Source organism: Tupaia chinensis, unplaced genomic scaffold, assembly GCF_000334495.1.
Source record: "Tupaia chinensis unplaced genomic scaffold, TupChi_1.0 Scaffold000367_1, whole genome shotgun sequence".
Taxonomy (NCBI): domain Eukaryota; kingdom Metazoa; phylum Chordata; class Mammalia; order Scandentia; family Tupaiidae; genus Tupaia; species Tupaia belangeri.
The window spans coordinates 691,365-703,035 of NW_006159864.1; the positions used below are offsets into that span (position 1 = coordinate 691,365).

General features: G+C 42.7%; 1 protein-coding gene across 1 annotated transcript in view; it reads left to right on the forward strand.

Moving 5' to 3' along the window:
* The window catches only part of DNAH3 (dynein axonemal heavy chain 3), a 172,248-nt gene that overhangs the window by 144,388 nt on the left and 16,189 nt on the right, over nucleotides 1-11,671 (forward strand). The window contains exons 52-54 of the mRNA XM_027773745.1: nucleotides 1,593-1,791; nucleotides 3,937-6,078; nucleotides 10,570-10,795. Coding sequence (XP_027629546.1) covers nucleotides 1,593-1,791; nucleotides 3,937-6,078; nucleotides 10,570-10,795 — 2,567 coding nt within the window. The remainder of the gene's footprint in view (nucleotides 1-1,592; nucleotides 1,792-3,936; nucleotides 6,079-10,569; nucleotides 10,796-11,671) is intronic.

Here is an 11,671-nt window from a genome sequence, read left to right on the forward strand (position 1 = left end):
AATTTTTTAATTACCTTTTTAATTTATTAATTAATTTATATACATTCAATCACATTGTTTAGCTTACAAAGTGAACATTTCAATATGTGAACATTTCTCCCCAGTCCAGTTGATCAAAATATCTTCAACAGGTAACATCACACCTCCCCATCCCATCAATGCTCTGCCTCTGTATCCCTCCTTCAAATGTCTTTCCCTCCACACACACCACATCTGGCATTCACACTCATCTCTTGTGTTTGTATATCTTTTAGTCAATCAGTTTCAGTTATAGAGTGCAGTCAGTATATATTAAGTGGGGACATACAATGTCTCTCCTTCATAGCCTGGCATGCTTCACTCAGCAGTAAATCTTCCATATTCTTCCACTTTCTGTCAGAAACCAGGGTTTTGTTGGTTTTATGGCTAAACAGTATTCCATAGAGTATTTGTGCCACAGTTTTTCAACCATTCATCCGTATGGGGGCATTTGGGTTGGTTCCATGTCTTATCAATTGTGAATAGTGCTGCAATAAACATCAATGTGCAAGCACTTTTCCAGTGAAAAATTCTTCTATCCTTTGGGTAGATACCGAGGAGTGGGATTACTGGGTCATATGGTAGTTCTATTTGTAGATTTTTGAGGAATCTCCAAATTGTTCTACACAATAGCTGGATCAATTTACATTCCCAGCAGCTGTGTAAAAGAGTTCCCTTTTCACCACACCCCTGCCAACACTTACTATTTTTTTGTTTTTTAATCTTAGACATTTTGACTGGGGTTAGGTGGTACCTCATTGTTGTTTTAATCTGCATTTCCCTTAGGATGAGGTATGCTGAGCATTTTTTCTTATGTCTTTTAGCTATTCATATGTCATCTTTAGAGAGTGTTTTTTTCAACTCCTTCTCCCATCTTTTAATAGGGTTGATCATTTTTTTCCAAACAGCTTCTTTAGTTCCTTGTGTTTTCTGGTTATCAGTCTCTTATCTGATGCATTAAAAGCTTAATTTTTTAAGATCACAAATGAGGTGAATGCTCAAATGTCTAGGACATATAAATCATGATCCTCAAAAGGGCCTGTGGCCCACGCCTGCAGGTGGCGTGAAGGTTAAGGTGGCTGGATCCCACATGGCAAATGACCACGGTTCGAGTCCTGGAATGTGTTTGGGAACCAGCAGTTAGCGTAATGGCTATGTCGCTGGACTCCCACGTAGTCGACCGCGGTTCGCGTCCCGGACCCGGTGGCTTAAAACTCACGCCAGGCGCGTGTGCGTGCGTGCCCATGATCCCGAGAGGAGACTGGAGGAGAAGGGACTGCGGCATGACCATCCCCCCTGGGGGGTGATTTCTCGCTTTCTGTCTCTATGTCTCTCTCTGTCTGTTTGGCGAGCACACGCGCCCTATAGGGAAAATCTCTCTCAAAAAAAAAAAAAAAAAAAGGGCCTGTGGCCCTACTAGCAGTCAATGGTCAGAGCCTGCCAAGTGCAAGCTTTAAGAGGAGGCAAGTGCCTCTTCTGGCTTCCTGTGTTTCCTCTAGCCTTGTCTGGTGTGTGTGTGTGTGTGTTTTCTGGACTCCAGGAACTCATCCCTTCTGTCTCTGTGCTGCCCGCAGAATGAATGTGAAGGGGATCTGGCTGAGGCCATGCCGGCACTGGAGGCTGCACTTGCAGCCCTCGACACTCTGAACCCGACTGACATCTCATTGGTGAAGTCGATGCAGAACCCACCAGGCCCTGTCAAGCTGGTCATGGAGAGCATTTGTGTCATGAAAGGGCTGAAGCCAGAGAGGAAGCCAGACCCCAGTGGCTCCGGTAAGCCCCATCAGCATCCCACCCCACCTAGCCACTTGCACAGTTACTCTTTCCAGAAGGATAATAAACTGAGAAAGAGCAGGAGGGAGAAAGATAGAGACAGGGAGATGAAAGAAAGAGAGAGGTAGGGGAGGAGAGACACCCAGGTGAGGTGCAGGTAGACAGAAGAGAGAAAGATGTCGGTAGGGGGAGAGAAACAGAGCCAAGAGACAGAAATACTGCAAGTGAGAGAGAAATGGAGACAAGTGACACACAGACCTACATGTGGAGTCACAATGACACAAAGGCAGAAAGAGTGAGAGGGAAGAAGAGACCAGAGAGTAGAGAGAGATGAAGACACAAATGAAAGAGAGAGAGAAAGGTGGGGGCGGAGCAGATGCTAGAAAAAGAGAGTGAGAGAGAGGGAGGCAGGGTAAGACAGGGAGGCAGGGATTAAACAAAGGGGCAAGGGAGGAGGATACAGAGATTTAACAATGAGGAGGGAGAAATGAGGGAAGGAGGAAAAGAAAGCTCCTCATACAATTAAATTTAGAAGCATTAATAGGAAGAGTGTTGCAAATTCCTCCTTCTAGAAAGCCCCCTATCCTTCCTTTGGGACCTCTGGCACTTCCTCCTCATTGCGTAGCATCTACTCTTCTCTGGCAAATCTCAGGAAGAACTACATGAAAAAGATGCAAAGGTGATCAGGCATGGCCAAGCAGGGAGTGGACTTTACAAGAGCATCCTTTAGGGAAGCAACTGAGTTAGCCTGAGCCAGGATGAGTAGCCAGCATTTCTGCTCCTGGGCTATATACTTGAATCACCTGAGGGCTTAAAAAATTGTAAAGTTTATGCCCCATCCATGGAAAGTCTTACTCCAGGTCTGGGATGCAGGCTGAATACAAGTATTTTTGTTAAGCTCTGCTAGTGGTTCTAAGGTGCAGCCAGGGTGGAGACCTACTAAGATCATAAAAGCATGGCCAGGTCCTGAACGTCAGTTCTCATTTTGTATCATCAATGATCAACACAGGACCTTTCATTAAATTTAAATGAAAGCAAATTATGTATGTTATTCACCCAGCCTATAAAATGATCAAGTATATTGGGATAGAGAAAAAAAGCAATTGAATTAGCTATGGATGCCTTGAATTTAAATTAAGCAGATCATTTTCCAGAATGCAAACAAAAACTTTCATGAGAAATACTTGGCTGGTTGCAGTATTTGCTGTAGGGAATGGGACAGACTTGACCTATTGGACTCAATAGAATATATCCGGGCATAACTTTTTTAACAAACCTAACTTGGCCAGTACCAAGAGCCTAAAAAGCTACTGAGTTTTTTCCAATCCATCTGCAATACAAAAGGAATACTGTTCTAGGATGTGATTAGTTGATTAATTGTCAATCAGTATGATGAGTGATAAGGAGAATGGGGGCCTGGCTTCATTTCTGAGAAGACCATAGGTGGTCTCCTGTCTGGTGATGGGCTTGTAAGCTGTTTCTCTCACCTTCGTTCTTTCTCACAAGACCACTGCCTCACTATTTATCACAAAGAATACCAATTGGGTTCTGTCCAGCCTACCTCGTAGACTTGGAAAAAAAACATTCAAAAAACATATTATGGCCCCTGTTCTCTCTGTCTATGACTGGGATAATTCAATCCCCATTCATTGATAGCTGAGTATCAGGCACTGTGCCAGATTCTAATAAACACAACAGGAGCTTACAGCTTGGAGAGAGAGGTGGATAGTAGAAAGTAAACAGATAAGATGAAAGAAAATACTGTGCAGTATCTTCTGAGGGAGGACAGAGCCCTCCTTCACCCAATAAGAGAAGTTTTAGGAAACCTTTCTTTGGAGGTGACTTTTAGAGGGTGACCTAAAATCTGACTAGTAGCGAGTGAGATGCCTTTTCACAGCATAGGTGAATGGCTCATGGTAGGGAAGATCTTGAAATCATGGAGAAATTGATGGAAGGTAGTTTGTGACCCAAGTCCAGGTAGCAAGGCAGAGATGAGGTCGGTGGCTGTGGGTGGGTCTCTCATACTATGGCAAGGAGCTTAGATTTTTTTCCCCCACAAATATGAGGAGAGGCCATTGCAGAATTCTAAGTATCAACCAGAATATCTTAATACAGCCTGTTATCTTTGTTTATTGTATTGAACAGGCAAGATGATAGAAGATTACTGGGGAGTGTCAAGAAAGATTCTTGGAGATCTAAAATTCTTGGAGAGTCTTAAGACATATGACAAAGACAATATCCCCCCAATGATTATGAAGCGGATTCGGGAAAAGTTTATCGATCACCCAGAATTCCAGCCAGCTGTCATTAAAAATGTGTCATCTGCCTGTGAGGGTCTGTGCAAGTGGGTGAGGGCCATGGAGGTATACGATCGCGTGGCCAAGGTGGTGGCTCCCAAACGAGAGAGACTGAAGGAAGCTGAGGGAAAGCTAAACATACAGATGCAGAAGCTGAACCAGAAACGAGCAGAGCTGAAACTGGTAGAAGACCGTCTCCAGGCCCTGAATGATGACTTTGAAGAGATGAACACCAAGAAAAAGACCTTGGAGGAAAACATTGACATCTGTTCCCAAAAGCTGATCAGGGCAGAGAAGCTGATCAGTGGTCTTGGGGGAGAGAAGGACAGATGGACAGAAGCTGCCCGACAACTGGAGGTCCGCTATACTAACCTGACAGGGGATGTGTTGGTGTCCTCCGGGACTGTGGCTTACCTGGGTGCCTTTACGGTAGATTATCGGGCCCAGTGCCAATCTCAGTGGCTAGCCCAATGTAAAGAAAAGGTCATCCCTGGCTCCAGTGACTTCAGTCTTAGCAACACATTAGGAGATCCTGTGAAAATCCGTGCCTGGCAAATTGCTGGGCTTCCTGTTGACTCTTTTTCCATTGACAATGGCATCATTGTATCCAATTCCAGACGCTGGGCCTTAATGATTGACCCTCAGGGGCAGGCCAATAAGTGGATTAAGAACATGGAGAAAGCAAATAAACTGTCTATCATCAAGTTCTCTGATACCAACTATGTGAGGATTCTGGAAAATGCTATACAGTTTGGTACCCCTGTGTTACTCGAAAACATTGGAGAAGAGCTGGATGCCTTCATTGAACCCATCTTACTCAAGGCTACATTCAAGCAGCAAGGAGTTGAGTATATGAGGCTAGGTGAAAACATCATTGAGTACTCCAGGGAGTTTAAGTTATACATCACAACTCGATTGAGGAACCCACATTACCTCCCTGAAGTTGCCGTGAAAGTCTGTCTCCTCAACTTTATGATCACCCCCTTGGGTCTCCAAGATCAACTCCTTGGCATTGTGGCTGCCAAAGAAAAACCAGAACTAGAAGAGAAAAAGAATGAGTTGATTGTGGAAAGTGCCAAGAACAAGAAGCAACTAAAGGAGATTGAAGATAAGATCTTGGAGGTTCTCTCTCAGTCTGAGGGTAACATCCTTGAGGATGAAACTGCCATCAAAATTTTGTCCTCCTCTAAAATTCTCTCTGAAGAAATCTCTGAGAAACAGGAAATAGCTTCGGTGACAGAAACACAGATTGATGAAACTCGGATGGGCTACAAGCCAGTGGCTATCCACTCTGCCACCATCTTCTTTTGTATCTCTGACCTAGCTAACATAGAACCAATGTACCAGTATTCCCTCACATGGTTCATAAACCTGTACATGCATTCCCTGGCCCATAGCATGAAGAGTGAAGAGCTGGATCTGCGCATTGGGTACATCATTGAGCATTTTACCCTGAGCATCTACAACAATGTCTGCCGCTCTCTGTTTGAGAAGGACAAGCTGCTCTTCTCCCTCCTCCTGACCATCGGCATCATAAAAGAGAAAAAGCAACTTGATGAGGCAATGTGGTACTTTCTTCTAACTGGAGGCGTTGCTCTGGATAACCCCTTTCCCAACCCAGCTCCTGAATGGCTGTCTGAGAAGGCGTGGTCAGAAGTTGTTCGAGCATCGACATTACCGCAACTGAAAGGCCTGAAGGAACATTTAGAACAAAATTCTAGTGAATGGAAGCTCATCTATGACTCAGCCTGGCCCCATGAGGAGAAATTCCCAGGATCTTGGAGGCTCCTTCAAGGATTGGAGAGGATGGTGATTCTTCGATGTTTGCGGCCTGATAAGATAATCCCAGCTATTCGGGAGTTCATTGCTGAACTCATGGGAAAGGTATACATCGAAGCTCCGACCTTTGATCTGCAGGGATCCTACAATGATTCTAATTGTTGTGCACCTTTGATTTTCGTATTGTCTCCAGGGGCAGACCCAATGGCAGGTAAGGACAAAATATTGTATTTGGAACAAGAAAAATTGGGAATGAATGGATGAATAGCAATAGCATATCTTTTACAGTACAGATCCCAAATTCAGATGTCTTTGAAGGCAGTTAATGCTAAGGTGTTGGGACAACCGAAGGGGTGGGAGTCGTTGCTACTCAGTACCCATGAATTGTGTCATCAGGGATATGAGCTCAGAATTGCCAGTTCATCTGGTGATTTTTAAAGAGAAATCAGAAATGCAGCAATCACCTATTTTTCAGCCTTGATAATTCACTCAAATTATTTTCCTTAGAAACCTTGTGGGGTCAGCCCTGTAGCACAGTGGTGAAGGGCTATGCATAGGCAGCTGGATCCCACATGGCCGACCACAGTTAGAATCCTGGCCTAGTGGCTTGAAGAACATGTTGTGCTTGTGTGTCTATTAGTCCTGACAGGATGGAGAGGTGGAGAAAGAAGGACTGTGGTGGGACCATGCCCCAATAGGGAGTGCTTATGCTCTTTCTTTTTCCTCAGCTCTAAGTCTCTGTGAGGGCCAAGCCCAGGGTTAGGTTTTCTGCCTGCTGGCTTCCAGCTTATTACTTTTGTCTTAAAGCATCTTCTGTGCTTATTGCTTCTTTTAAATTCTTGGTTTTTTGTTTTGTTTTGTCTTGTTTTGAATAATTGGTAGTTCATGGAGTTGGGAAAAAAAAAAAAATCTAACAAGCCAAAAAAGGAATAGGATCAGGACCAGTGTGGTGGTTAAGGCAGCTAGATTCCAGATGGCTAATTTGCTGTTCAAGTCATGGGCCCAGTGACATCAAAATCACCCATGTGTGTACATGTGCACCCAAAATCCTGAGAGGAGAATGGAGGAGATGAGATGTGGCATGGCCATGCCTTCCTAGGGGATGATTTCTCATTTTTCTTGCCTTTCTGGAGAGTGCATGTGCTCTAAAGCAAATTTAAAAAAAAAAAAAAAAAGGATCATTGCTCAACCAAAGGCAATTTTGCTCCCTTAGAGGGCCCTTGGCAACACGTGGAGTCCTTTTTGTGTCACAGCTAGGGGATACCTCAGGTATCTGGAAGACAGCCCAAGAATGCAGTTCAATATCCCAGTGCACAAAACAGCTCCACAATGAAAGAGCTGTCCTAGAATGGCAATCACTTCAAGGTTGATAACTTCTGGTACATGGAGTGTAATAAGGTACATCTTCCTCCTCACTCTCCCAGAGGTAACCACTCTTACTCATTTTGTGATCCTTTCCAGAAATAGTTTGTGCATATAGAAAAGTATGAGTTGTTGACAGCAGTAGATTAGTTTTCTGTTGTTAGGGGTGGTGGGGGGAGAATCTCAACACTTTAGTTTTCTGTTGCTGAATTAAGGAGTACTAGAAAGGTAGATGGTGAAATTGGCATTCTCCTGGGAGAGCTGCAGTTTGGCATGTATCCTCACCCAGACAGAAAGCCAGCACCTCTGCCCAAGAAGGAGGGCAGAGCAGGGAGCTGAAACAAACAGTACCATTTTCAAGTTTCTATAAGTACTGTAATGATATTGTCAAGGAGCAATCCATGATCCCTTTCTAGCATCTTCATTTTTTTTTTTAAACCTGTGTCCTTTATGTGGCAGATTTTTAAAAGAGAAACTAGCAGGGAATCAAGAAAGGTAAAGCAAAGAAAAGGGAAGAAAGGTCAGAATAGAAGTGATCGTGATGATAAGCGAGTATGATAAAGTGATGATGCTGTGCTGGTAGAAAAGGGGACGGTTACAGCCAATGGTGCATTTAGCCTGTTGCTATCCCTCTACGCCCGAAACTTGATCAGATTCAACTTGAATGATTATTCAGAAAAACTCATAGGTCCCTCTGATGACCCAAATCAGGGAGGCACATACTGGCTGGTTGTCCTTTCTTTTCCAATTAAGACTGACCAGTGAGGTCAGCATTATCAAGTCAGTCAGCCCCCCACTCCTATACCTCCACCCTTATAAAATTTACCATCAGCTTTTTGCCTCATGTAAAATGTTCTCAATCTTGTCTGCCCATTGGAATGAGTATATGAGGTGAGGCGAAGGTATTAAGATCATCGAATACTCCAGGGATTTTAAGTTACACATCACAACCCGATTGAGAAATCCACATTACCTCCCTGAAGTCACTGTGAAAGTCTGTCGTCTCAATTTTATGATCACCCCCTTGGGTCTCCAAGATCAACTCCTTGGCATCATGGCTGCCAAGGAGAAACTAGATCCAGACAAGAAAAAGAACAAATTGATTGTGGAAAGTGCTAAAAACAAGAAGCAATAAAAGGGGGATCAGCAGATGGCATAATGGTTACATCACTGGACTCCCATGTAGTCGACCATAGGTCAAGTCCCAAACCTGACAGTTTGAAACTCATGCTGGGTACATGTGTGTGCATGGCCAAAATCCTGAGAGGATAATAGAGGAGAAGGGATCGCAGCATGGCCATCCCCCTGGGGGGTGATTTCTGGCTTTCTGTCTCTCTCTTTTTCTCCCCCCATAAGCACATGTGCCCTATAGCAAAAACCTCTCGAAAGGAAAAAAAAATAGAAGCAACTAAAGGAGATTGAAGATGAGATCTTGGAGGTTTTCTCTGTCTGAAGAGTAACATCCTTGAGGATGAATCTGCCTGGAGTGATTTAAGAAAAATCTCGATCCACAGGACATAGCCTAGGCCAATTAATTAAAATCTTTGGGGTAAGACCTGGGAATTGCACTTTAGAAAGCTTTTCAGGAGCACCAGCAGGTAGTGTAGTGGATAAGGCTTTGAACTCCCACTTAACCAACTGCAGTTCAAGTTTGGACCTGGCAGCTTGAAAATCACACTGGACACATATGTGTGTGTGCCTCAAATACCAAGAAGAAAATAGAGGAGAAGGCACTGTGGCATGACCACCACCCCCCCCCAGGGGGTTGATTTACCACTTTCCTTCTTTCTGTCTCTGTGAGTGTGCCCTATGACCCCCCCAAAAAAAAAATCTTAAAAAGAAACCTTTTCAAGTAATTCCAACATAAAACCAGTATTGAGAATCACTGACTTTAATGGATTTTCTTGGTCTTTGAAAATCATTACCAAGATCCATTATTTTATTAGGGGGCTGCAAAATGGTGATATTTTACTTCTATTCTTCCTCACCCATTTATTAACTAGAACTCTTTTATAAAGAAAGATTTTTCCTTTGTCAACTCTGATTTACTCTGAATGTAGTTCAAACAGGACAAGCAGAGTAGATGCTTTATTCTTTCTCTTTATTTACCAGGATTCAAATATTGAATTAGTGCCCTAGTAACCTCTAAAGTGAACCAATAAGATGTGTTTTTTTTTGTACCATCATGAATGGATATATTTTAGTATATTGGATATTTCACCTGCCATCATTCTTTTTGATGCTCCAATGATTCAATCTGTGGCCTGTGGGAGCATCTTCAAGCCTGTGTCTTTTCATGTAACTCCAATAAGGGTTAGAAGCTTCCTTTCTTTTTTTGAGAGAGAGTTTTGCTGTTGGGCTTGTGTACACCCCAGAGAGATAGAGACAGAGAGAAAGCGAGAAATCATCCCCCAGGGAAATGGCCATGTTGCAGTCCCTTCTCCTCCATTCTCCTTTTAGGATTTTGAACCATTTTGCCATCTGCTGGTCCCAGTGTTAGAAGTTTTCTAAATTTCTGTAACTACTGCATATTCCAGGCTCATCTTGTACATTTTCTACCCCAGACTGGAAACAGTTATTTAAAAAACAAACAAACAAACGAACAAACAAACAAACAAAAAACCCCACCACCACCACCACCACAACAACAAAAACCCTCCTTATTTCTACAGGTAATGGTATTTGGACACCACAGTCTGGATGGTAAGAGGGCTCATTACTATGAGGTGGAACATCAGTTACAGACCTTACTGCCCACTAATTCTCTCTTGGCTATATTGAATCTGATCTTTTAATCAGTGCTTCTGCAGAGAGATGCTTATTTTGTAATTAACAGAAGCCAATAAATTCCTTTATAAGTTCAAAATTTTAATGTAACCCCTCTTTCTGTGTTGTTATTATTTATATATTTTCAACTGTCCTTTTTAAATTTTTAAAAATTTTTTTACATTCAATCATTGTGTATCATTGCAGTATACCAAGTGGGAATTTTCTCATTCTAAATACACTGTATCTTGGTTCGATCAAAGACATTACCATACATATTATTATATACAAATAATTTTCTATTTTTTGTGTCCCTTAAATGTTTTCCTTCTTTTTTTTCCTCCTTGATTCCCTCCCTTTTACTCTCTCTCATTTCATGCTCTCCTCCCATACTGTCTGTAGTAGCCACAGTTGCTCTTCATGCCTTTATACCTTCTAATCTTTCATCTTTTGCCGTAGAGTACAGACATTCAGTATATATTGATTGGGGAATACAATGCCTCTCTTTCATAGTCTGGCTTACATTGCTTAGCAATAAATCCTCTTCTAAAAGTCCCTTTTCTTCTGGTCTTAGGCCTGCTGAAGTTTGCTGATGATCTTGGCATGGGAGGGGCCAGAATACAGACCATCTCCCTTGGCCAAGGCCAAGGCCCTATTGCTGCCAAAATGATCAACAATGCCATAAAAGATGGGACTTGGGTAGTTTTACAGAACTGCCATCTAGCCACAAGCTGGATGCCTGCATTGGAAAAGATTTGTGAGGAGGTGATTGTTCCTGAGAGTACCAATGTAAAATTCAGGTGAGATGTCCCGCTATTGCCTGTCTCTAGGGCCCAACCTCCAATAATTATTCTGGGGGTGCAAAGATGAAGAAGACTTGGTACTATCTCTAAGAAGCTCTCAGTCTAGGAGAAAGCACCCACAGGTTAGTAATGTTGAAACTACGATGGTGTCTCTAATGACCTCCCATCCCCAAATTCAACTCTTGGAAATCTCTTTAATGTCTAGCATAAAACAAATCAGAACAAAAACTCAGGATGCCATGGTATTATGTAGTTTAATTTTGGGTAGGAAAAACAAATTAAGCCTGGCATGCAATATACCAAAATAAAATTATAATCAATAGATGATAAAATTATACATTTTATTTTCTTCTAGACAGACACTTCTAAATATGTTCCCACGTTTTGAGGGTATAGATACAAAATGAAAGAAAGAAATCCTCCATATTCTTTTTTTGGAGAGGTTTTCACTGTAGGGCGCGTGTGCTCGCCAGATAGCGAGAGAGACAGACAGAAAGCGAGAAATCACCCCCCAGGGAGGATGGCCATGCTGCAGTCCCTTCTCCTCCATTCTCCTCCCAGGATCCTGGGCATGCACACACACACGCCCGGCGAGTTTTAAGCCACCGGGTCCAGACCGCGAACCCTGGTCAACTACGTGGGAGTCCAGCGACATAGCCATTACGCTAACTGCTGGTCCTGAAATTCTCCATATTCTTTTTTTTTTTTTTAATTTAAATTTATTTATTTACATTCATTCACTGTACATCATTACGACATGCAAAATGAGATTTTCCATCCAGATTACACTGTATATTGGTTCAATCAAGCACATCAGCATACATGTTATCATCAACAAATAATTTTCCATTTCTTATTTCCTAATGTTTTTCT